The 24,675-nt window shown below is 41.6% G+C and overlaps 2 protein-coding genes across 4 annotated transcripts; both read left to right on the top strand.

The window, feature by feature from the left end:
- The first annotated feature begins 1,390 nt into the window (after positions 1-1,390).
- On the top strand, positions 1,391-8,002 carry LOC145452298 (uncharacterized). Of its 3 annotated transcripts, none has more exons than XM_080330509.1 (2): positions 1,391-6,378; positions 6,487-8,002. In XM_080330509.1, exons 1-2 carry the CDS (start codon positions 1,971-1,973, stop codon positions 7,689-7,691), a joined length of 5,613 nt encoding a protein of 1,870 aa, XP_080186635.1. In that variant the 5' UTR covers positions 1,391-1,970; the 3' UTR covers positions 7,692-8,002. The 3 variants fall into 3 exon arrangements, with proteins under 3 accessions (XP_080186635.1, XP_080186634.1, XP_080186633.1); XM_080330508.1 differs by having other exon boundaries at positions 1,391-6,638; positions 6,702-8,002; XM_080330507.1 differs by having other exon boundaries at positions 1,391-7,164; positions 7,210-8,002.
- Positions 8,003-13,145: 5,143 nt separating this feature from the next.
- LOC145452302 (UDP-glucuronic acid decarboxylase 1-like) lies at positions 13,146-23,334 on the top strand. Its single transcript, XM_080330513.1, has 13 exons — positions 13,146-13,337; positions 13,409-13,475; positions 13,918-13,960; positions 14,545-14,597; positions 15,340-15,444; positions 15,504-15,639; positions 17,002-17,132; positions 18,190-18,346; positions 18,661-18,780; positions 19,044-19,087; positions 19,931-19,991; positions 20,312-20,473; positions 21,402-23,334. The coding sequence occupies exons 1-13, from the start codon at positions 13,193-13,195 to the stop codon at positions 21,510-21,512; spliced, it is 1,335 nt and encodes a 444-aa protein (XP_080186639.1). The 5' UTR covers positions 13,146-13,192; the 3' UTR covers positions 21,513-23,334.
- Positions 23,335-24,675: the final 1,341 nt, after the last annotated feature.

Below are 24,675 nucleotides of genomic sequence, written 5' to 3'. Positions count from 1 at the left end.
CAAACTACCCGTCGGGTAGCTCACAGATCCCTTAGTGATTTACATTCGAACCTTTGAATATCAGTGACGTCTAATTTTTGGGATTAAGCTGGGATTACCATATTTTAAGAATGGGAAAAGAGGACACTTTTCACGGGCTCCAAAAGTTACTATAGCGGAATAGGAAGCCATATTTATGCAACCAATTTCATTGAGTTGACCAAAAATGTCTTTTTTCCTATTTGACTGCCGAAATATCGATTTCTGCCTGATCAGTGTTGACTAAAGAAATTAAAAAACGTAATTTGTCAGATTTCTGACTACCGCGTAACCCATCGTCTATCTTTTAGGCCAAAATTTAACGTCTATCGAGGTCTTTGGGGAAAATTTAGGCTAAAATGGAGGACAAATTGTCAAAAAAGAGGACATTTGGGCGAATGGATGACATTTCTTTAAAAATGAGGACAAGTCCTCCTCAAGGAGCAATTATGGTAACGCTAGATTGAACCAATACTATAGCTTCTCAGCGAAACATTCCGATTTCATTTAGTGATAATTATCAGAGTATACTATATCAACACTCCGATTCAAATCGTTTGTCAAAGCACGAATTACTAACTCACGCCTGTGAGATCACGAGAATGGAATTTCGAACTGTTGATTATTTAGTGCAGTGGGACCATTTGGATGTTGAAGGGGGTGGAGGCGCTGGGCTCAGGGGCGGTATGGAGGACGCTGAAGAAAAATGGCGTCTCAGTAGATGGTGTACTAGGGACATATAATTGATGATTATATTTCAAAACAATTAGTTCTAGTCAATAGTCCACAAAATCTGTCAAAACGTGACATTTTTCGTCGCCCTGCGCGCGAATATACACCCGCGATGTTGGCAACGTGTTTCCATGAATGCAGTGGTATATTATAATTCATGTAAAATGAAATGCGCGTGATTTTAGACCTACAATTCCCCATCAAAACGCTCCCGTCGTGCTAGCTCGGGTTATTTTCCAAAAAATGTTTTGAACTTGGTATTGTATCCAGCAGCGCATATCGTGTCGAAATCGTAGAGCCACTGTGGCACTCCTGAGAGTTAAAGCCATTGGTACATTGAAGATGCTCTAAAGCATTTTCTCCAAAATGATTAACTAAATATAGCATACGTGTAGTCTATTTGAGAGCTACAAAATTAAATCATCAGAATATGTTTTTATAGCAATCAGAATATGGTTTTTGTAACAATCTTGATTCGATCCGAATATAGCACATAAAATTATTATATCGTAAATTAATCGAGTGGTCCTCGCGCGTGATTCAAGCGAGAAACAATTCCAACAGTAAAGACCTAACCCGAAAAGACCGACCGGTCTTCCGCCTCTTACGAATCCGTTGCTTTACCACAGTCCTTATATATGGTGTTAGCGCGCGCGTACGGCTTTGCAGTGCCTCGTGATATCTTGGTGTATTTAATTTAATTGTCTCGTGTTTGATCATCATCATCATTATCAGTCTCGTTTTCTCTCCCTATATATTCAATTGCTAGACTCGTTTTCGTTGGTTACTTTGCTGAACAGACGATTGGGAGATTCTTGGGATAAAGCATCGTTGTAAATCCTACTTTGTGCCTACTTTGTACCGACTTTGTGCCTTATATTTCTGCGTACTGCGTGCTGCCATTTGTGCTGTTCACGTTCTACTAAGCGTTAATTTGGATTAAAAGGTTGTTTGATTTACACCGGCCTTACATTCTACCGTCAAGATTAGACAGGCTTCTGCGCCTTAGTCGCCACACGCTCATTTCGTGTGCCGCGCAGAAACAATTTACAACGTCTGCAATTAACGTTTGCTTCATATTAGAAGCAAGACAAAGTAATCCTCTCCGTACTATTCGACGGAGATTTGGTTCGTTTCATCGTCAGAGTACTTTCGATTGCACCAATTTAGCAATCACCATTAACTGCCCTGATCTTTGAAGACAAACGATTAGTATCAGAATGCCGCTGCAACACTCTCCGACCGACGAGAAAGTTCGATTAGCTCCTTCGTTCAAGACTGTCGCCAAGATGACCGTTGAAGAGATGCGTATAGAACTTGCTGCTCTCGAATTGCCAACCACTGGGAACAAGGCCGTGCTATCGGAAAGACTGAAGAAAGCTCGTGAGTGTAAGCCCGACAATTTGGAGACATCTAGAACGCAACCGCCAGATTCACCGGTGCTAGATCAATCCGCGGCTTCGCCCGATCCATTTTCACTTCAGACCGAGAAGCCGAACGACATTATGATGATGTTTACACTGATGAAACAACATCAAGAAGCCGCCGAGAAAAGATTCCTTCTTCAGATTGAAGCGATGCGTCAGGAGGCGAAAGAAGAGAGACACAATTTAACTCAATTCTTCACCGACGTACGCAAGGAGGCAGAGAAATCTAATTCTAGCGGGGACTCCAATCTGCCCAGAGTCATTGGTAAGCGATTTAAGCGAATGAATAAAGATCTTCTGGAACTATTGCAGGCACTCGAACTGAAGTACACGACTTCCAACTCGGTCGAAGAAATTGAAGTGTACGTGAAATCGGTCGAGATGTCCATGACGGATTTGAAATCCTACGTAGATGGTAAAATTGATCTATTGGAAGATGGCGACTTGAAGACCGAGATTATTAACGGTTTGAAAGATGCTACTCAAGTCTATTTAACCAACATTCCTCAAGCTAGGTCAAAGCTATCGAAATTGAAAGCGATTGACGAAGCTGACAGGACAGCTGGAAGTCTACCAAACGGTGTGAATCCGCCCTCATTTTATGGCGACATACTTTCTTTCCCGTCTTTCTGGGAGGCGTTTGAACCACTTGTTCATAACAACCAATCGGTCAGTAAATTTTACAAAATGACTTATTTGAAGGCTGCTATGAAGGGATCGGCGTCTGGTGTTCTGAACGGCTTTCCGTCTAACGCGACTAATTATGAGCCGGCGATTGCTGCGGTACTGCAACGATTCGGCAGGACGCAAGCAATTATTCGCAGTCACATTAAAGATCTGCTTGAAGGGAACCGGGTAGATTTCGAACTCGACAAAGTGCGAGGTATGCTAGACCGGGCTAATGCAAAGAGGTCAATACTGACTCAAAATAATATCACCTGGGATCAAATGTTCACTCAGATATTGGAATCGCAGCTACCTCAGAAATTACTCGAGCGTTGGATGCGTAAAATCAGCCCATTGATAGAGTCCAACGAAATAGCTTCGTCCGATCTAATGTTTGAGTTCATTGCAACAGAATTGGCGACTATGGACACTCTGAAGAGGTCTAGCTCCAAGCAATCGGAGAAGCAACCGAAGACGAAGCAGCAGACCTCCAACACCGATAAGTATTGTTCCGCTCAGTCTTTGGTAACTCAATCGATGTCGTCTCTCTGCGCATATTGCAGCAAGTCTCATCCGTTACTGGATTGTAGAGAATTTCTGAAATTAACCCCTGCTCAACGAATGTCTCGTTTGTTAACGAATCCCGGAAAGGTGTGTTTCAGGTGTCTCGCATCGCAGGGTGAGTCTGGACATCCTAAGCAGTTCTATCAGTGCAAAGCCCGGTGCGAGGTCGAAGGATGTGGGAAGGCTCATCACCGACTACTGCACGTCACGGAATCGTCGAATGCGAAAACAATGGTATCCACTGCCAGGCGATCAGCAGCGTCGGACTCCGAAATCGATACCTTGCTTCCCACCGCACTCGCGCAAATCTCAAACCAGGGTAAGACTAGGCGTGTTCGCATAGCTTTTGATTCGTTGTCTGAGAAGTCTTTCGTCACCCGGAACGTCGCTGATTACTTGCAGCTACCGGCTATTCGAAAGCAACGAATGAATATTAGTGGATTTGGCGGTAGTTCAACCTCTAGTTCAATGGATCTAGTCACATTCAATCTGGCACCATTACATTCAGAACCGAGAGGCTGTATTGAAGTTCAAGCGTTCGTTCAAGACGGTGTTATTTGCACACCCTTAGATAACATCACTTTACGTTGCGATCAGGTTAGACACCTTGACGGATTGCCGCTGGCTGACCCTCTCCCAAGGGACGACGGTACGGTAGATATACTATTGGGAGGACGTTATTATTTCTCACTGATGCAAGGATCGGTTGTTAGTCCTGAAATCCCCGAATCTGGACCATTTGCAATTGAAACTATTTTCGGTTGGGTATTGGCTGGACCATGTAGTCGTAATTCCTTAGTTAATCGTTCTTCTAATTGTTTGCTTACCAGAAGCTCGTCAAAAGTACAGCGCTCTGAATTGGATCCGTGGCAACTGTTGGACAACAAACTCGAACGATTTTGGAAGCAAGACTGCATTGGGCTTACAGATAAGGATTTGGTTCATACTTCCGACGAGGTTGACGCGATTGCACAATTCAATGATTCGGTGTCGTTCGATGGGGATAAGTATTGCGTGTCGTTACCATTTAAACGCGATGCAATAGAGTTGCAGCCCAATTTCGCGCAGGCATATTCTCGTTTGCTAACAACAGAAAAGGTTCTAAGGAAAAACCCTGATAAATTGACTAAATACGATCAGGCGATCATGGACTACGTGGACAATGGTTTTGCTCGAAAATTGTCGCAAGCGGAATTGGATAAAATTAGTACGATTCCTCATTACTATGTCCCGCATCATCCGGTTTTTCGTGAAGCGAGTTGTTCCACGAAATTGCGAATTGTTTTCGACGCAAGCGCAAAAAATGGCTGTGGGTATTCGCTAAATGATTGCGTTTTGAAGGGCCCAAATTTGTTACCCGACATAGGAGCTGTGCTACTACGATTTCGCACTCATAAAATTGCTTTGAGCGGTGACATTCGGAAAATGTTTTGCCAAACTGCTATTAATCCGGATCATCAGCGTTTCCAATTATATCTTTGGCGAAATTGCGAATCGCGTAGAGCGCCAGACGTCTACGTTATGGAGAGAGTAATGTTCGGAGTCTCGTCAAGTCCTTTTCTCGCTATTCAAACAATCCGCCATCATTCTAATACTGCGCCGATTATTGATAAATTTGGTCGCGACTTGAGCGATGAAATCGTTCGCAATATGTACGTCGATGACATTCATGTAGGTGGAAATAGCGTTGAAGAAGTTGTCTGCAAGCAAAAAAACTTGGTTGAGTTTTTCAATGACGGTGGATGGTCCTTGGTCAAATTTGCGTCCAATAATCGAGAAGTCATGGATTGCATTCCCGAGGAAGCTCGGTTACCGAATTGCGTTCTCGATCTCGATGATGCCAACAATGGCGAGGCCTCGTCTCTCGGTTTGAAATGGCACACGACGCAGGATGTCATGTATTGTAATGTAAAACCCAAACTGCTTGAGCAGGATAAAATCGTGACAAAACGATCTATTTTGAGTAAGCTCAGTCAAATCTACGACGTGTTTGGATTTTTTTCAGCATTCGTCATCACAGCAAAGATTTTGATGCAAGAATTGTGGAAACGAAAACTCGATTGGAACGATCCGGTTGACGACACACTCGCCAAGAAGTATCGACAATGGACCGACGAGCTGTCGCTTCTGGAGTCCATCAAAATTCCAGGGTACCTTTTTTGTCGAATACGTTCTCCAAATTCCATGCAGCTTCATGGTTTTGCTGATGCCTCCGAAAGTGCTTATGGGGCTGTAGTCTACATTAGAGCTGAAGATGACGTAGGCAATATTCAGACCCAGTATTTGATCGCTAAAACGAGAGTGGCCCCATTGAAATCGACATCTGTTGCGCGACTCGAGCTAATGGCAGCCCACTGTCTAGCTAAATTAACTAGATACGTTTTGGATGCGCTGAGTTCTGAAATTTGTATTGATAGAGTCTATTTGTGGCTAGACTCCGAGATAGCTCTGGCATGGATTGCCAAGCCAAGTTCACATTGGAAAACGTTTGTGAGGAACAGAGTTCAGGAAATTCATGATCTCGTATCCCCACACGCTTGGAGACATTGTCCAGGCATCGAAAATCCAGCAGACTACCATAGCCGCGGCATGGCGCTTCAGGAGTTGAAGAGTTGTTCGGCCTATTGGCACGGACCGGGCTGGCTGAGGTCTGAAGAGTCGGACTGGCCTGTGAAATCGCACCTAGAACAATCGAATCCGCAAGTCGACACAGAAACCGCAACTCCTCGCGTGTTGGTGAACATCACACAGCCACCAGTTCCTTTTTATGCTGATCGCTACGGTAACTATTCCAAAATTGTTCGTATTACAGCGAGAATTTTGCGTTGGCGGCATCGTGATTACATGAAAATGGACCCAGAGTGCACCAATCGATTCGTTGGACCAAATGAGTTCAGGAAGGTGGAATACTTCCTTTTACGTCAGATTCAACGCTCAAGATTTAGCAGCGAATTCGAAAATCTCGACAAAGGTAAGAATGTGTCGAATAAATCAAAAATTAAAGACATGGATCCCAGAGTAGACCTCGAAAATAAGCTAATCGTTGCCGGTGATCGGTTGAGTTTGTGTGATTTGCCAGAGTTCACGAGTTCTCCGATTATTCTTCCCGCCAAGGAGCCGTTAGTGGAAAAACTCATTCTACATGTCCACGAAAGCAATTCTCATTCTCCTCAGGACACAACCATCGCTATTCTTCGTGAGCGCTTCCTTATTATTCATATCAGGAGCGAGGTAAGAAGGGTATTGCGAAATTGTATCGTTTGTCGACATTGGAACACGAAACCACTCCAACAGAAAATGGGTATTCTTCCAAAGGAACGCATTTGCGCTTCTCCGGCATTTTCTGAGGTCGGGTTGGATTTCACGGGGCCAATTTATATTAAAGTAGGTGACGACGCAATGCAAAAGGCGTATATTTGTTTGTTCACTTGCCCCCACAGTAGAATGATTCATTTGGAATTGACCAACGATATGTCCACGGAGGAATTCATCGGTGCTCTGCAACGAATGATAAACAGGCGTGGCTGGTGTCGAGAGATTATATGCGACAATCAACTGACTTTCAAAAAGGCTGAACGTTTAATTCAGATTTCGACACGCGCGTCCTTCAAAAAGCGGTCAGACAATGAAGCTCTACAAAAATTCCTTACCGACAACGGGATAACGTGGAAATACATTGCCGAACGCGCTCCACACCGCGGTGCCTTTTACGAGAGGATGAACAGATCCATTAAAGAACCTCTCAGAAAGATTCTGGGTAAGGCAAAGTTGAACTTCACTGAACTATACACCATTTTGACAGATATCGAGTGTGCGATGAACCAGCGGCCGTTGACGTATCTCGGTTCCGATCCGAGAAACCCACAAGCAATCACTCCAGCTCATTTGGCAATTGGTCGGCCACTGCGACATATCCCGAATTTTCCGTCCAAAGCGAGTGTCAACGTCTCGAAGCGATTTCGCTATCTCCAAACGCTGTTGCGGCATTTCTGGGCGAGATGGTCGAAGGAATATCTCCCGACGTTGATCAAGAGAAAGAAATGGGCTTTCGAACATTCTGTTCCAAACGTCGGAGACATTTGTTTAATCGCAGACGACGGATACGCGCGCTCGAATTGGAAGGTCGGCAGAATCGTGCATGCTTTCAAGGGCAAAGATAGCCTCGTGAGAACATTCAAATTGAAAACCGCTCGCGGATATCTTACGCGACCTATACAAAAACTCCATTTACTGGAGAAAGACTATTCGGTTGACTATGACCAGTCAAAGGGGGGTGGATGTTAGCGCGCGCGTACGGCTTTGCAGTGCCTCGTGATATCTTGGTGTATTTAATTTAATTGTCTCGTGTTTGATCATCATCATCATTATCAGTCTCGTTTTCTCTCCCTATATATTCAATTGCTAGACTCGTTTTCGTTGGTTACTTTGCTGAACAGACGATTGGGAGATTCTTGGGATAAAGCATCGTTGTAAATCCTACTTTGTGCCTACTTTGTACCGACTTTGTGCCTTATATTTCTGCGTACTGCGTGCTGCCATTTGTGCTGTTCACGTTCTACTAAGCGTTAATTTGGATTAAAAGGTTGTTTGATTTACACCGGCCTTACATTCTACCGTCAAGATTAGACAGGCTTCTGCGCCTTAGTCGCCACACGCTCATTTCGTGTGCCGCGCAGAAACATATGGGGTGCGTCAGATCTAGGCTAATTTTGAAAAGGGGCGCTGGCGAGAAAAAGGTTAAGAACCACTGATTTAGTATGTCCGTAATATTTGACGAATTTCTTGCAACGAAGAAATTCCCTCGCCCTTCGCATAATTTCCTGTGGTTAGGTTTGTCCATATACGACATCACCGTCAAGGGTATGATAGGCAATAAGCGAGACGCGTAAAAACGTTGTTACTACAATTTGACTTGATCATGGAAATGTGCCGACCTTTGTATTGTAAGAATGGGTTTGGATTCATGATAAGATTTTTCCCGCATTGGTTTCTCTGTGAAACACTATTGGGATGCTTCAGTGTATGGGGTATGCAACGAGCGGTTGCGGGACTATGATACAATGATATTTCGAGTCCAACCGATCCCGCGCCAGGACAGATCAATGAAGTGATGTTTTGGCCTACATACGGCTGGGCAAAGTGCGTTGCCAAAAGATCGCCGGCACAAAACCTCGAACAAAATTGACCGCTGCAGGTTGGCCAAAACTTTCGATATTGATATGTCCGTTCGCAAAAATGGTAGGCGACTAATAGTCTCGTCCTTGCAACCTGTAGACAGTATATATATTTTTTTGTTGTATTTGGTAGATATATTCATGGTGTTTGTCGACTACAATGGTCATTTACACCAGGCCGAGATTCCTTATTGTTGATCCCGTAGCTGCCAACTTCTAGAACGGCCCACGCCACATCTAAGCGTTTTAAGACACCGCTTACACGGATGATATGGCTAGGAGGAGCCTAGATAAACCTCCAACACTTTGACCTAGTTAGATCATAGCTTCTCAAATTGTGAACTATTGTTTCCAAGTGACACTCACGATGTGAAATGATTTCGAGTGTGGCCCGCGAGATGATTTCATTAGGCCCACGAAGCCATGCTAAGTAGATAAAAATTTGTTTATAGCTTACTATCCAGTACAATACCTATCAAATTTTGTGATGTTTAATAAGAAATAGCCTAGCCTACTTCCATGAAAATTATCCCACGACGCAGTAAATATCGAACATGTTGATATGTCTCAATATAACTGTCTGATGGCAATTATGCGTTTCCACTCTAGTCACCCGGCAGTTGTAACAAAGAAGTTTGTAACATATGTTGTTGCACCACATTGCAGGAACGCAAAAAGATATACACACACTCCTATCAAAGTTATTATTTACAGAGGATAAAAAGTAAATGTGAAACCGTTGTATGCAAGTTACGTATAGCGTAGGGTTACCATATTTCAGCAACCCAAATTCCGGACACTCTTTAGCGCCCACTAGTGTATTTTAAAATGAGTTATGACGTCACACCTTGCTCATAGACCAGAGGTGGTCACGATCCGGTTCAGGAGTATGTGGCTGTGTGTTGTATAACTGGGACCGATGGCACATGTTTTCAGCCCCGCCCCACATAAATAAACAATGATTTTGAGCCCACACTATAGGGCAATCGATGGGGGGCTTGCTATATGAATTTGGTTTCTATATACATCTGGTCGTTCCATTATTTGAATGAATTCTGTCAATAATATTGGTCGTTCCATATATATTACTATATAGATACTACTCTCCGCCCACATGATCAGAGTTAGCGGTAGAGCCGTTGGAGGATAATGAGTTCGAAAATACAGGGAGCATAATCGCACACCGTTAAGTCATGTTCATGTCCTACCGATAAGATTGTTTATCAGCCTTATGCCAGTGCGCACCACGGAGCTTGATAAACACCCCACATCCAGTGGTTTCAAACCTTCTATGGTCGCGACTCCATCTCCAATTTGAAAATGTTCCGTGGCCCAGATCAAAATTTGACGAGCTGATTACTAAAAGAAGTCAACACCTTTGCCCAAACTTACTCACGGGCCATTTTGGAAGCTGGTTACGTTCAACATATTCGCAAACCCCAGAATAAAAGCAAACGACCCCCCCCCCCTGCCCGTTTGGGACCACTATCTTTGAATAAAGCATTTAAACGGCCTTAACGATCTCTAGGAACATACCGTTTTCCTATAATTGCGATTACAATGAGGCTTATTCCAGTAAATGAAGGTTGTTAAGTTTATATTTTATGGCAGTTTTTGCGAAAGTGATAGTCTACATATTAAAATCAATAAATGTGATAGTAAATCGCGCGCAGCGCGAAGACAAATATCATGCATCAGCATAAATATTCCCAAAAAATATTGTTTTTATGCTGATTTACGAAAACATTATGAGCCTACGTCAAAATTCCGGACATTTGGCATGTTTTAGAAATTCCTCCCGGACGCTAGTTTGAACAGTGAAATTCCGGACATGTCCGGGAAATTCCGGACGTATGGCAACCCTAATATAGCGCTCCAATTATACAGGTAACTCCCTCTTATTCTCCCCACTCTGCATCTTGTGCGTTACATTCTGCTCCCTTATGCCCCTTTCCTCGCATGCATTAATCTTTTGGTCTTTCTATCTCCAAATTCAAGCTACTGTCCCATTTTTTTAATCTAAGAAAATATAATTCCAGCTGTGAATATTACTGACAACATTTAGTTAGAGATCTACGGATCATGATTTTTCGTCAAACAGATCCAATCCTGTTCGATAAAATGGAATCCTGATGGAGATCCTGTTTTCATCTTAATGTTACAATCCGGATCCAAAAAATCCTGCCGCAGACTGAGCATCAACTTCCCCATTCGCCGATATTTTGCATTAAATTTTCTATCGAGGATTCTCCGAAATTGCGTAGAAATGCAGAAAACACTTCCTAAAATTGTACACACGCACAGGTACAGTAACAAACGGAAGTCACTTTCCTGCCCCATAAATTTGGAATCCAGTCCGGATCCGGATCAAGTACTCGGGAAAATGTGAATTCGTATCCAATCCTGCTTCAGAAAGACTTGTCGGATGCCTATCTGGCTAAAATCCATAATCCTATCCTGATCCTGTGAGCCTACCTCTTACAACTTGTTACTTACGTGGATAGTCCAGGTTGAAATCCCGTCGTCAAGGTGTATTCTATCCCCCTATGTCGCTCGTTGTTACGGCGTCAAAAAGCTCCGAGAAAGATCCGATAGAGGACAGAAACAATCAATCGAACGAAATAGAACAAGGAGAAACTGTTTAAATAATTACAAACGCTGCATCCAATCCATACCAGACTGAGAGATCGCGACTGGTCGAATCGACATCCTCCTATATGTTCGTTACATCCAACAAAGTTAGGGTTGCCATACGTCCGTAATTTCCCGGACATGTCCGGAATTTCACTGTTCAGACTAGCGTCTGGGAGGAATTTCTAAAATATGCCAAATGTCCGGAATTTTGAAGACTTGACGTAGGCTCATAACTTTTTCGTAAATCAGCATAAAAACAAAAATAACAATAAATATAACCTCCATTTACTGAAAAAAGTCTGACTGTGATCGCAATTATGGGAGAACGGTATATTCCTAGAGATCGTTAAGGCCGTTTAAATGCTTTATTCAAAGATAGTGGTTCAAAACGGGGGGGGGGTTCGTTTGCCTTTATTCTGGGGTTTGCGAATATGTTTAACGTAATCAGCTTCCAAAATAACCCGTGAGTAAGTCTGGGCAAAGGTACTGACTTCTTTTAGTAATCAGTTCGTCAAATTTTGATCTGGACCACGGAGCATTTTCAAATTGGAGATGGAGTCGCGACCATAAAAGGTTGGGAACCACTGAATGTGTTTTTTTTTAAAAAGCTCCGTGGTGCGCACCGGCAAGTTGCATAGATTACCCAATAGTGTGGGCTCAAAATCATTGTTTATTTGGGCGGGAGGGAGCTGAAAACAAGTGCTTTCGGTCCCGGTTACACGTACAACACACATACAGCTGCAGCCACATACTTTTGAACCGGATCGTGACCATCTCTGGTCTATAAGCAAAGCTTTGCTAGTGTGACGGGGCGCCATCTATGGCGACTGATGACGTCACCCCTGTAGACAATGCGTTCGCGGGAGATAACCACAACCTTCTAGAATATTCTGTCTGTGTCTGGGCGGTACATGTTTTCTACTGTCGTCAATATAACTTACGGTATCTGTCTGGCTGTGAACTGATTTACACTTGAAGAGTATAAAGAACTAGTAGCGACACCGTTACACTAGTGTAACGTCATAACTCCTTTTTAAATACACTACTGGGCGCTAAAGAGTGTCCGGAATTTGGGTTGCTGAAATATGGTAACCCTAAACTAAGTGTCTTGTATATCGCATTGTACATTGTGTGTCTTGATTACACGAAAATATAATCTGAAGATTATTGATATTATCATAGCATTTATAAGAGGCTGTCTACTGTTGTTTTGTTTTACTCACAAGAAATGGAAAGAACTAGTAGGAAGGGACGCGGCTTCAAAAAGATCAACATCGAAAAAGAACTGTGCCATCGGGCACTCTAGGCCGAGGTGGATGTTAGAGTAACGGATCGCTACTGATGCGTGTCGTTGGACATCCTCCTATCTGTTCATGACATCACATTGTATCTTATCGCATTGTACATTGTGTGTGACTTGTTCAGATGAAAAATATTACGCAACGATATAACTATTATATTATTACCACTGTGAGTGTGGATACATGGGTCAAATTGTTATTTTCTTATCACACTGTCAACAATGATAACCGTCCTTCACTAGTGTTGCTGTCTTTAATTTACTTTTGTTTTTATTTCGTTACTCGTTGCTGTGCCACTCGACTGAGAGAAGAAAGTGATTCATATTATTATTAATACTGCCAAATATGCTTGGGTGGTTACGGCCTTGAAGACTTGGGTCATATCGGGTCTCCCAGTCTATAACGTGTAAAATATAGTTAGGAAAATATAGAAAAAATGTGCACTATTGGATGTAAATGTTTGTGGACATTGCCTATACTATATTTCATGGTTGACGAATAAAAGAATTCTCTCTCTCTCTATTATTTTATGAAGTACATCTATTCATGCATGACTGGATTTATTTTATGTATTTTTTATTCTTCGATCGGTCCGGTAATTCCCCAATAACTGAATGAGTCGGTGAAGGCTGATCGGTTTTTCATTCCCAAATGCTCGCGGTGTCGAGTTTGCAATATGCAACCGTCAAATCGCTGCAGGGCCAGCAGTTTCGGGTCTATTTTATCTTGGTGCTTAAGAACAACTAGGAAACTGTTTCGTATTCCGGATTCTCGCTTGAAGTACTGCGTTCTCGTACTCCTGTTCGTCCTTGCTATCGTCGGTAGGTTAGGTAGCCTACGATACGCTGAAAGTCTTGTATAATTCACCAAATTCATTCGTCCCTTTTCGCAGCTGTCAATAGCAAGAGCATTTTGAAAAATGACACAGCGATTATTGAATCAAAAAGCAATCCTGTGAGGTAAGTATAGCCTATACGTTAATTCACATCTATCCGCATCCAGCATTGTATTCAATAGTATGTATTGGGCAGTAAATCGTACTGATTGATTTCTTGAATTTACGGTTCGACAGTTGTATTTCTTGAAACTTTGCGTTTTTTGGTTATGGCTATTTGCACATGAACTTTTCCTGACTGCCACTTATTCACCCTCACCAACACAACAAAATTGGGAGAATGCTGTAATTTCCATCTTTAAAGTGTAGTTCACGTTATATCAGCTCAGTTATAAGGTTTGTGATTGTAGAACTATTGGAATTACAATGCATACATTGTTCATTATACTTTTAACAATGATTATAGGCTAGGTATAGGCCTACCGTAGGTTACGGTAGTTGAATTGGAAGTTGGTTGAAGTCAAGTTCTATTATTGCCATAACTAAAACCTTGGACAATATTTCAGTTCAGATGCTTCTCACTTCATCATCGAGAAAGAATTACACCGAGTAAGTAGCATACCTATCTTAACATGAAATGTTACGTGAAATACTGTGTCATTCCTGTCATTTATACAACCATTTGTGTTTTTTTTAATAATAGATCAAGTTGATTCAGTAATGAAAATAGAACTAGACAGGTTTTCAACGACCTCCATTTTTTGTTCTCTGTGAGTGATGTATGTGACACAGTTTGGGAATCAATGCATTGGACACTTGGAAGTGGTGAATATCAATCCAAGGAAGATACAAATACACTTGTCACTTTCTGGGTCTGAAAGGCTTTTTTTCATTGAGATCTTATGCATTTCTGATCAATGGTCATTATTCACATGGCAAGTTTGTTAACATGTTCATGACAAAGGTGCCGTCCATATGTCAATGTATTCAATGATACGTCACATTTGTCAATTCGATAGGCTGTTTAATTTCATTGTAAGAGCAGCGACCTCTCTATATTGTTTCGCCCAACTTTCAACGTCATATTTTTGGAGCCGAGACAACTGCCTGCATCAGCAGTACTGTAGGAAAAAATATGTTGCTTATCCAGTTTATATATACTTTGGCGCTTAATGCTGTTATATAAATTTAAGGTATCTGAAGAGAATCAGCAGCTTCGGAAGATGGTGGAGGATTTGAAAAGCAGGTGAATCACTGTATTACATTAATTTGTGGGCTGTAAAACTCGATATCAAAAATGTGTTATAGATCTTCTGCGTTCCCAGTTTCTATCGGATTATCTGACTCGCTCTGTTTTCAAGCGCAAAATCATTCACACGAGCGTTCGAATTCGAACTATAGTAGCACTTGTAGTGTTTATTCTGCCTTACAACTATGCACTCCGTCTTTTATTCAGATAGTTTACTTTATTTTATTGCCTAGCTTCTTTACAGCGCTCTAGTGTCGTAACCATATATTGTTTATTCGGCGCTGTTCAAATTGTTATATTATATTATTAACATGTTGTATGACTCTTTGTATGAGAATAGTGCATATGCATAGCCTATACAACAATTTGCATTGAATTTTGATTAGCTGCAAGTACCTTAATATCTCATTTATGGCTGAAATTAGATGATAGTTGATTAATATTGATTCAAATACCAAAATGGTGTGCAGACAATGTAATTCAAGTCATCAGCATGTGCTGCTTATATTGAATGGCATCACGAAATCAGTTAATCTTTATCCATTTCGAGACCTAATCTGCTCTAGATTTCTAGACCTTACTTTGATCTCCTAAGGGGAAAATATCATTCACAATGTTGCTGTTTTCGAATGTAAGCCATCAAATTGCCATTGTTCAAGGCTGACTTGCACTACTTTGTAGACCAGGAATTGAGACTAAAATATTCAACCACACATATATCCTGTGATATATGTTGCAGTGTGAAGCCAAAGTATCCAGACGTCAAGTTCCTTCCCGAACAGGATAGAAAACGTATTCTTGTCACGGGTGGTGCGGGCTTTGTTGGCAGTCACCTTGTTGACAAGTAAGGGAGAGTTGTGGTGCTGCTATGGCGATATCCGTTCACACTCACATTGTTCGTAGACTGATGGCGGCGGGGCATGAAGTTTCTGTTGTCGATAATTTCTTCACCGGTAGAAAACGTAACGTGGAACATTGGATCGGGCACGAAAACTTTGAGCTTTTGCACCACGACGTCGTGAAGCCCCTATTTATTGAAGTAAGTTATGTCACACACCAAGGTTGATGTGACGGATCTAACCGTTTGAGGTTGTGCTACCTAACTCTGTTGACTATGGTGGTCAGTAAGGCTGCACTTTTTCTCAAGTAGCCTAATTGATAAATAGGGTATTTAGTAGAGCCATGGTTGTAATGACTTGACTCAAGCCATTTTCTCGAAATACGGAAATGACTCGGCTCGAGTCAATCTGTGTATTGACTCGACTTAGACTCGAGTCATTGTGCATGACTCGAAGCAAGTCATATGACTCGAGACTCAGACGCCCAAAACTGACATTTCATTATACGCTATTGGGATGTCGCCTATCGGTACTGGTGCTTGAAAATGCGACCAGACACTGCTAATGAGGAAAATTGATATATTACAAATGCGAACCATTCGATATCACCAAACAGAATTACGGTATAAAAAGTAGGTTTAACATGACTTTAACTGGAAACTAAGCAGTCAACACAATTACTTGGACTCTGACTCGAGTCATACTACCATGACTCAGAGTCGAACCTCTGCTCGATGACTTGGACTCGGACATGGCTCGGTTGTGAATTGAAAATGACTCGTCTTGACTTGAGTCAAAACTATAAAAGTGAGATTGACTTGTGACTTGGTTACAGCCCTGAGTAGAGCAGCAATCATTTTCAATAAATTTTTAATTTTAAACGTAGATATAATTTCTAGATTGATCTTCATCATTTTCATGAGCCAAATCGTCAATCGTCGGAATGTTGATATCAAAAACTAATTTTGAAATTGCACAGTTTTCAGCTCCATAGTCATTCTGTGCTAGTCATGCAGCATTGTAGATGCACATACCTATTTCTAATGTTAAGATGCTACTTATTAGTAAGATACTTCTGACACCATTGGTGCCCAAAGTATGGGCGTCGATGTGAATATATCTAGGTTACGGTCGCACCAGAGCGATTGTTTAATGCGTGTTATATTTTTAAAATTTGGAAATAAGAAAGTTTTTGGAAATTGTCTCCAGTCCAGGACACTGTGTTGGGTACTAGCCTATGAATGGCATGCACAATAGGGTTGGTCAAAAATAACTTTTTTCTTCAGAGATTAATGACTACCGTACCGTACTTCATGAAATTGATGAATAATAAATTTGGCTCAATTCCACCCGGTAGAAGAGAAGCTATTGGAGTAGAAAATTTTAGATTGTAAATAATAGTGTTTTCGGTGGGTACTTGTATAATAAATAATTCAAGAATTTCTCACCGTAAATACTATATTTTTCAAATCAAAATTTTGTATTACAATAACTCTTCGCGCATTCCATTTCATGGATACAATTTCAGGTTTGACCGTGTGGTTGTTGTTACAATTTCTCAGGTTGACGAGATCTACCATCTCGCGTGTCCCGCTTCTCCGCCTCATTACATGCACAACCCTATTAAAACGATCAAAACTTCGAGCATCGGAACGTTGAACATGCTCGGACTAGCCAAAAGAGTCGGCGCAAAGTAAGATAGCTTATCTGGCTTCTATCTAAAATTGTGAACCTAAATTCCTTTGCTAAAGCACTCGGGACTGTAAATGAAAGTGATGAATACCAGACGGATGGGCTGTGCGCTGTGTATTTTGTGTCATGCTACTCTGCTCAAACTAATGCCCACGAAGCTTTGACCTAATATAATTATCACCTAAGCCTTGTTTATCTTGAGACTATTTTGGTATTATCGCTATAAAGTGGATATATTATCAGTATTAAAAACTAATGACAGTCAATAACTATGACTAGATTTACTGTGGCATTTATAAACTGACGTCTAAGAAATGCCACAACACATACGCCCAGTTGAATTATTACTTGTTCAAGGCCTTTTTGGTGAGGTGATGACTAACAAAGAGGTCAGCACTTCGTCCAGTCCTAATCACAGCCTCAGTGCCGAAAATTGTGACAAAATAAGGACAGAAGTTAAAAATGAGGACAAATCTTGGAAGGAGCATGTACTTTTATAAGACATCGCCCTTCAAAATAAGGACAAATATTAGCAATGATGGTGCGTGGTGGGCTACATTGGTAGCCATGTATGTTATGTTACTGATTTGGGGCCAAAATCGTTGTTACCAAATCGTCACTACGCGTTTTAGCGTATAAAGACTGCATCGTTATAACTGCCTCAACAGTGAGGTATTTCAACCTAGCGATCCACCGACATTAAATCTCTGGTAACGATATGTCAACAGCTGGCGCGGATGGAAATTTGTAAACCAAGTGACGGCATTATCAATAATGAAATGAATATCAGCGAAATTCGCGTTAAGATAAAAGAGAGCAGTGACAATTAGGTCATGGATCCATATTCAGTTTGGCAGCAGTTCATTTTGTGGTCTTTGTTGCTTTCACACTTATTTAACGTCCACTTGCAAAGTAGTAATTTTTACTTATCACACGAGCAAAAATAACTATCGTCCAATCATTGTCAAAATATCAGCGTGCCTGGGATAGGCTGACAGGTTGAACGCTGAATTGAGATGATTACATTTTAACGAGCTATTTGTGGTTTTGTCGTGCAGACTCTTGCTGGCGTCTACATCCGAGGTTTACGGTGATCCCGAGGTCCATCCTCAAACCGAAGAATACTGGGGTAACGTGAATCCGATCGGACCCAGGGCTTGCTATGACGAGGGAAAACGCGTGGCCGAGACCATGTGCTACGCTTACAAGTCGCAGGTATATCATCTCGATATGTAGATAGTAGATAGACGGTGATGAAACAGTAGTTTGTAAAAATAAGCAGTATAAGCTTGATTTTCTAAATCCTTTTCATTATGTTAAGCTTTGTTTCTTAGTCTAACCTATTCGGTCGTGGCGCATCTAGGTCGGCCGCTGGGCCGTTACGGATTCCTTTGACAAGGAACAAGACTATCATTTTGAGATGAGATGGACAATTGTGAGGATTTTACATTGTGTCCATGGCTTTTAACGATGTCCATATAACTTTTGTGTTGCGTTGCGCTCGATCCGTAATTTCCTTCGGTGTTTAGGATAACGTGGAAGTGCGTGTGGCGCGAATTTTCAACACGTTCGGCCCGAGAATGCACATGGCGGACGGAAGGGTGGTGTCCAACTTCATTCTGCAAGCGCTCAAAGGAGAAGACATGACGGTATTACGAGATTATCAATAACGACGGTGGCTTATTCGGATTTTAATATCAGATAATATTACTCAACGTCATTAACTTAAGTACCATCCTGCTCGCCTATTAACTTGTTTACCGAATTTGATCGGTGTGTTTGCAAATTGATATCTTGGAGTGCTTACTGGTCAGCTCTCGTGTGTTTGGATCCATAATGTCCGCACTCTCTTGGCCTACTCTATTTCGCCTATTGTGTTGTGCTGTACTGGAAACGTTGGCTTGTATTGCAGATCTACGGCGAAGGCAAACAAACACGTTCCTTCCAATATGTTAGGTATGTGAGAGATTTTGGTTTGATGTTTTAGCACCAAGTTGTTAATATGTGTAAGTCATCTATGTGTTATGATTGTCGATGTGCCATATCGAAATATTTCCATGAGCAGAATTTATAGCTGTACAACATAGTAGCATTCGACTGGACTCAAACACCCATTACACACAGAAATTAAGTAGCGAAAAGCAATTTGCGATCATTGTATGGTTTGGTACGGTAATCTGATAAAACATCCCAATATTTTTTGCTTTCAAAATTGGCAAAGAATAAATGTATCTTAGGATAGGCAACGCAGAACTCTGTGTGTGTGTTTGTCATCGAGAATTATGCATCAATGCGTCTGATTACCGCGCCCGTTCGAATATGCATGTAATTAGTCGTAAAGCCCGTATTGTTGATGTGAATTCAAGTAATTTGGAAATACTGTGGCTTATTCCTACAAATAGCGGATTTTAAAATCTTACTGGCTGCTTGATCTAATTGTTAGGTTACGGTACCTATAAAAACGCTGCACGCCAATTTTGGCTCAATTCCAACCACTAGAATCGAAGTTATTGGAGTACAAAATTTCGGTTTTGGAAAAAGTAGTATTTACGGTGGCAAATTCTTTCATTATTTATTATAGATCTACACCGTGAATACTATGATTTGAAATCCTAAATTTTGAATGCCAATAGTGTCAGTGTGTCTAACAATCGCATGGGAAAGTCACGGATTTACTATCCAACTGGGTTTGGCAGCTAAATCAGCCTCGATGTATGGCATGTGAAGAAAATCAGTACTTAACCGCATTGTAATACTGCAATCAGACTGTTATTTTTCATAATATTACCTGCTTTTCAGTGATCTGGTCAACGGCTTGGTGTTACTTATGGAAAGCGAAGTCAGTTCACCTGTCAACTTGGTACGTGTGAATTTCTTACCGTCTGTCTGCGATATCACAGATTCCGCTTTGCTACATTATTCATCAATCTTTGCTGTCAATGAAGATTTTGTGCTTCGTGACCAATTTTCAATGTAGAATGGTGTGATCTTGTTTTTAACAACTAAATATTCAATCGCGCTAGTCAAATTCTCGTCCGAATAGGGGCAAATCTTATGAATACGGACAATCTATTTAGTTTCCTACATTGCCCTTTCATGGAGCCCAATTTAAGATCCCCTGCCGTAAACACTTTACTTGGTCAGACCCTAAGATAGCTAACGGCCCGTTTCTCCTGCCAGGGTAACCCGAAAGAGCTGACGATAGCAGAGTTTGCGACGCTCATCAAAAAAATGACGGGAAGCTCGTCGCACATTGTCAACAGGGACGCCGCGACCGACGACCCGCAAAAGCGAAAGCCTGACATCACAAAGGCAAAGAAGCTTCTCGGATGGGAGCCCGTGGTATGAAGTCTTTCCAATCCTATGTCCTGTGCCATTTTTTGCTTCAAACCTGGTGACCGGACGTGATCAACGTCATCAGTGCTACTGTTCCAGTGAAAGTAAAAGTAACGCCATAAATTTCTACTCTTCCAAGATGTGTCGTGTACCTTTTAGTGGAAAATCGCAAATGGGTAGGCTACTTTATAGATTACTAGAGCTAGATGTATCGACTAACAGAAATGAGGTTTTGCGCGTCATGTTAGCATGTTTCATTTGAATCGAGCCAGTCTAAACCCTGACTGTCACATATTCCTTTCGCCCGAATTCTCTTTTGAGGCCGAGTTCTCTGCAATCCTTGGCTACCAAAGCACAAAGAGTTTAGCAAGTTCAGACAACTCATTTTTATGCCTAATAATGGCAATTACAATAAATCCTACACGGAGGTGTTCAGTACAAAAGTTTTCTGAGTACTTAGGTAGGTTTGCATATATTATGTGGTTATGTTTTTTAGACTACTGTCTTCTTCCGCTTCAACTGATAACAACTGTATGTAATACGTCCTGCATCATAGTAACTGAATATATTTTTTATCTAAATGCAGTATGTTTGCAGTGTCATTCGTCATTTCGCTTCAGTCTTGGGGATTCATTATGAGAATTCAAAGTAACCACTTCCAATTAACTGCTAAAAGAATGCGACACATCTCCCGAGTCTACTTTCTGAAACTACTTTTCCTACCTTCATCTGCTACTGTACTTCTGCTTGCAACTAAGTAGAAATATACATCTACTTGAGAACCATCTCTGGCTTCTTTCTCTATCTCTGCTCGTACATGAATTATTGATGGTAGACCGCTACTGTTCTTTGCCCCTGGCTTTCATTTCACCTGTACAGTGTTCTGGCCATGCAAAACTTATATGGCTCGAAAATTACAGTTGTTGTTACGTAGGTACCGCTGGGCGTGGGGCTGAACAATACGATTGTGTACTTCAAAGCGGAACTTGCGCAAAAGTCGGAGAACAAGCGTAATCAGTTTCTGCCCAAAGACGATAACTTGTAGCGGTAAGCCGCAGACTTCGAATACGATCCGTTGTGAGCCTGGACTGTTGCGGTATCTCGGTCGTTATATACCTAGCGATTTGAAATGCCTTGCAAAAATTCAAGGTAAGGCAACCAGATACGCACAGGGAAGGAATTTGACGGGCGCAAACGTTTTGGAACGAACATCAAATCAAGAGCAACACAGTGTCGACAGTGACACATTTTCTTTGCAGACCCCACCGAGCTGTGCGTCCGTAAACAGCTTTCGGGCAATCGAATCATTTTGGTACATATGGCAGTGTAGGTGTGTTATCTCTTGAATTTTCTAGCTGACTCCTATTTTAGAAATGTACTGATACGGTCTCTTTTGCGAGCGGATTTACCTATTGCCGAGTATTGTAAATTGAGGCGATATTCATAAAATGTTTTGCTCACCTTGAGTAACGTACAACATGTTAGATTTAAAATAGGTTTAACATCGATGTACTGTAGATAATACGCCCCTTAACTGTCCAACTGATGACCTTGCCTGACCGGTGATGGGAAGCAGGATCACCCACTCGCAACGCCTATTTGTTACTTTTGACACTTACTGATATGCAACTTGATAAAATACTTTGACTTGATTCAGCCAGACAAGTTTCCCCGTGAGCCCGAGTGGGACCCGCCGATTCATCGCAGCCTAATTTATAGCAACATTTCTGCATACGGCCTGGGTAAATCAACTTGATGGTTACTTTTGAATTATAGGCACTGTGCCGCCTCAAACTGTCCCGATCTAGTGTGAACTTCGGTTTGTTACCTTGTATGTACTATACCTTGTAGTTTTTGTTAAATATCCTGTAGTTGATATTATTATCGTAGCTTCAATGGTAGGTAGCTCCTGATAAAGCACCTTTTCTCTGTTCTAATATGCTAGCAGTTTATGTACGGCCGCACCGTAGGAATCTCATTCTATACCTGCATGTTTCGTACTTTATCGTTGTATATTCACTATTCAGTCGCTTGCCCCGTCTCGAATAGTAATAGATAAACGGCAATCTCGCTTAAAATGACGGTGTCAGGATCTAGTTTTTAAGTATGAGTGTAATAGCCGGTGTGTTTTTCGATGTGGACTGAGAAGGAAATGATACATGTGATTTTTCACTGTTGTATGAATGCCTATCGCAATAATTGATGAACAATAGCAATTAGATAATGTGATGTCACGTGGCGCAATGTAATATGCCCTTATGACGGCGGTTTTAAGTCGGGTTTTCAGTGGTTATGTTATGCCCCATGTATTCAGGTAGACTTGGATTTTGTTTTGTGGACAATCATGTTTTTAGTTTTGTGCTTGACGGCTAGGCGAACTATTTTTTTCTTATAGAAGATATGATAAGTTATTGATCCTTTTGATTTTGGAACTAGGTCATTTTCTTCTGTAAAGCGATTACCATGCAGTAAATACGTGGCTAGAAAAATTCTTGAAAATCTACCTTGCACATGCAATCATTTACGATGTCATAGTGTCATCACTCTGACAATAATACCGTACTATAGACGTTTTCGTTGGTTCTGCTTTGCTTGCTCTTCAGTACGCATGCATTGTAAATCTGTCGAGCTTACGGGGTGTGGAATCGAATCATTTCTTCAATTTTGTGAGACGCAATCATTCCGCGGGCCAGGGTATCGATGTAATTTTTCTTCGCAGCAATTTGCAAGTTCACTACGCTCTTTTTTTCTTCGCTTGTCCGATTTTTAATGCGTATCACTCGTAGCGTTATGTACTGAACTCTCTTTGACGTTCGTAGTCTGTGTAATTTGATATGTGATATACATAGGATTATATCTCTGTTTGAGTCGTTGCGTGACATTTATCTGGGATGGGAATGATTTAGGTTTAGGGCGAGCAGCTGGATTAGTTGCGCGATAATCCTACCACGGGGAAGTAGTCGGCAGGTAAGATGTGTTTCGTGGAAATCGTAGGTAGATCATTGATAGGAACGCCTTGATGCAGGGTTCGTTTGGCTGTATCCGGTAGAAAATAGGTATCTAAACGCACAGAAAAATTTGGCATGCTACCATTATGCCAATTGCCCATCCACGATTGACATTAGTGCATCTGTTTCAGGGTTGTAACCAAGTCACAAGTCAATTTCACTTTTATAATTTTGACTCGAGTCAAGTCGAGTCATCAGAAAATCGTGAGTCGAGTCATTACAATCCTGATCTGTTTCCGGTTAAAAAAAGTCGGTATCTAAACGGAAAGAAAAAATGGGGCTATAACTACCATTGCCCATCCACGATTGACATAATAGCGTATTGCCGTCACATGTTGACGAAAAGCCACTTGACAGAACTGTGGTTTTTTAGGCTTTAGTTCACTAAATATGTATACTATGCTACATGAATATTGACGTGGGCTAAAACGCAAGTGAATCAGGCAACACATGCTGCTCTCGGAATGCCTCACACAAGAACGATCAACTGCATGACTGACATCATTACGAGCGGAAATAAACCAAAAATAGACACTTAACGGATACATTAAACATAGCATCTATCAAGTGCTTTTTAGTTCTCGAGGCACCTGTGGAGGCGAAAGCAGAATAGCCACCATCGCATCACTGAATTATTTCTTACGCAGGGAGTCGGTCTGGAGCAGTGGTTCCCAAACTTTTTCGGTGCCAGGGCCAAATTTAGAATTTCAGAGCACGGTTGGGGCCGCACGAATACCAGGGCAATTAAACGGACCCAAAATGTCATCAAAATATGAAAATTGGCATTGTTCCGATCAATCACTTAACGCCATTGGCCATTGTTATGGTCATTGTGTTGCTGAGCTCCCATTGTTCAGAACAGTCGACCTTTGGAGGCTATTTCGGAGTAGTTTTATTGCCTGGCGAGATTTCAATTTGCATTTTTGGAATCAGTGCGAAACTATAGCTTTCGATAAAGACCGGACCTATCAAATTATGCGGACGCTTCGGTCGTGAGTTATAGGACTACCAATTATGCTGCTTTCTGGGCGATTTAGTGAGTCAGGTTTTATTGCCTACACGCGCGAAGCGCGAAAATTTTCTGTAATTCATGATTGAATCGGTCAATATGATCGGGAATTGCATAAGTATTGCCATCAATTTTTATCGTCTCTCAGCTCACGTAATCAGTTTTACAGGTAGAGCCGAGGTAAGTGTGTT

This window comes from Botryllus schlosseri, chromosome 12 (genome assembly GCF_051294905.1).
Source record: "Botryllus schlosseri isolate E-star chromosome 12, Bs_hap1, whole genome shotgun sequence".
NCBI classification, from domain to species: Eukaryota; Metazoa; Chordata; class Ascidiacea; order Stolidobranchia; family Styelidae; genus Botryllus; species Botryllus schlosseri.
The sequence above is the reverse complement of the archived record's forward strand: the minus strand, read 5'-3'. Positions and strand labels throughout refer to the sequence as shown.

Coding starts and splice junctions, on each gene's coding strand:
- LOC145452298 (XM_080330507.1), top strand. CDS start 1,971: ATGCCGCTGCAACACTCTCCGACCGACGAGAAAGTTCGATTAGCTCCT. Junction 7,165..7,209: donor ACCTCTCAGAAAGATTCTGG/GTAAGGCAAAGT, acceptor CCATTTTGACAG/ATATCGAGTGTGCGATGAAC.
- LOC145452302 (XM_080330513.1), top strand. CDS start 13,193: ATGCAACCGTCAAATCGCTGCAGGGCCAGCAGTTTCGGGTCTATTTTA. Junction 17,133..18,189: donor GCCAAAAGAGTCGGCGCAAA/GTAAGATAGCTT, acceptor TTTGTCGTGCAG/ACTCTTGCTGGCGTCTACAT. Junction 19,088..19,930: donor CGTTCCTTCCAATATGTTAG/GTATGTGAGAGA, acceptor CCTGCTTTTCAG/TGATCTGGTCAACGGCTTGG.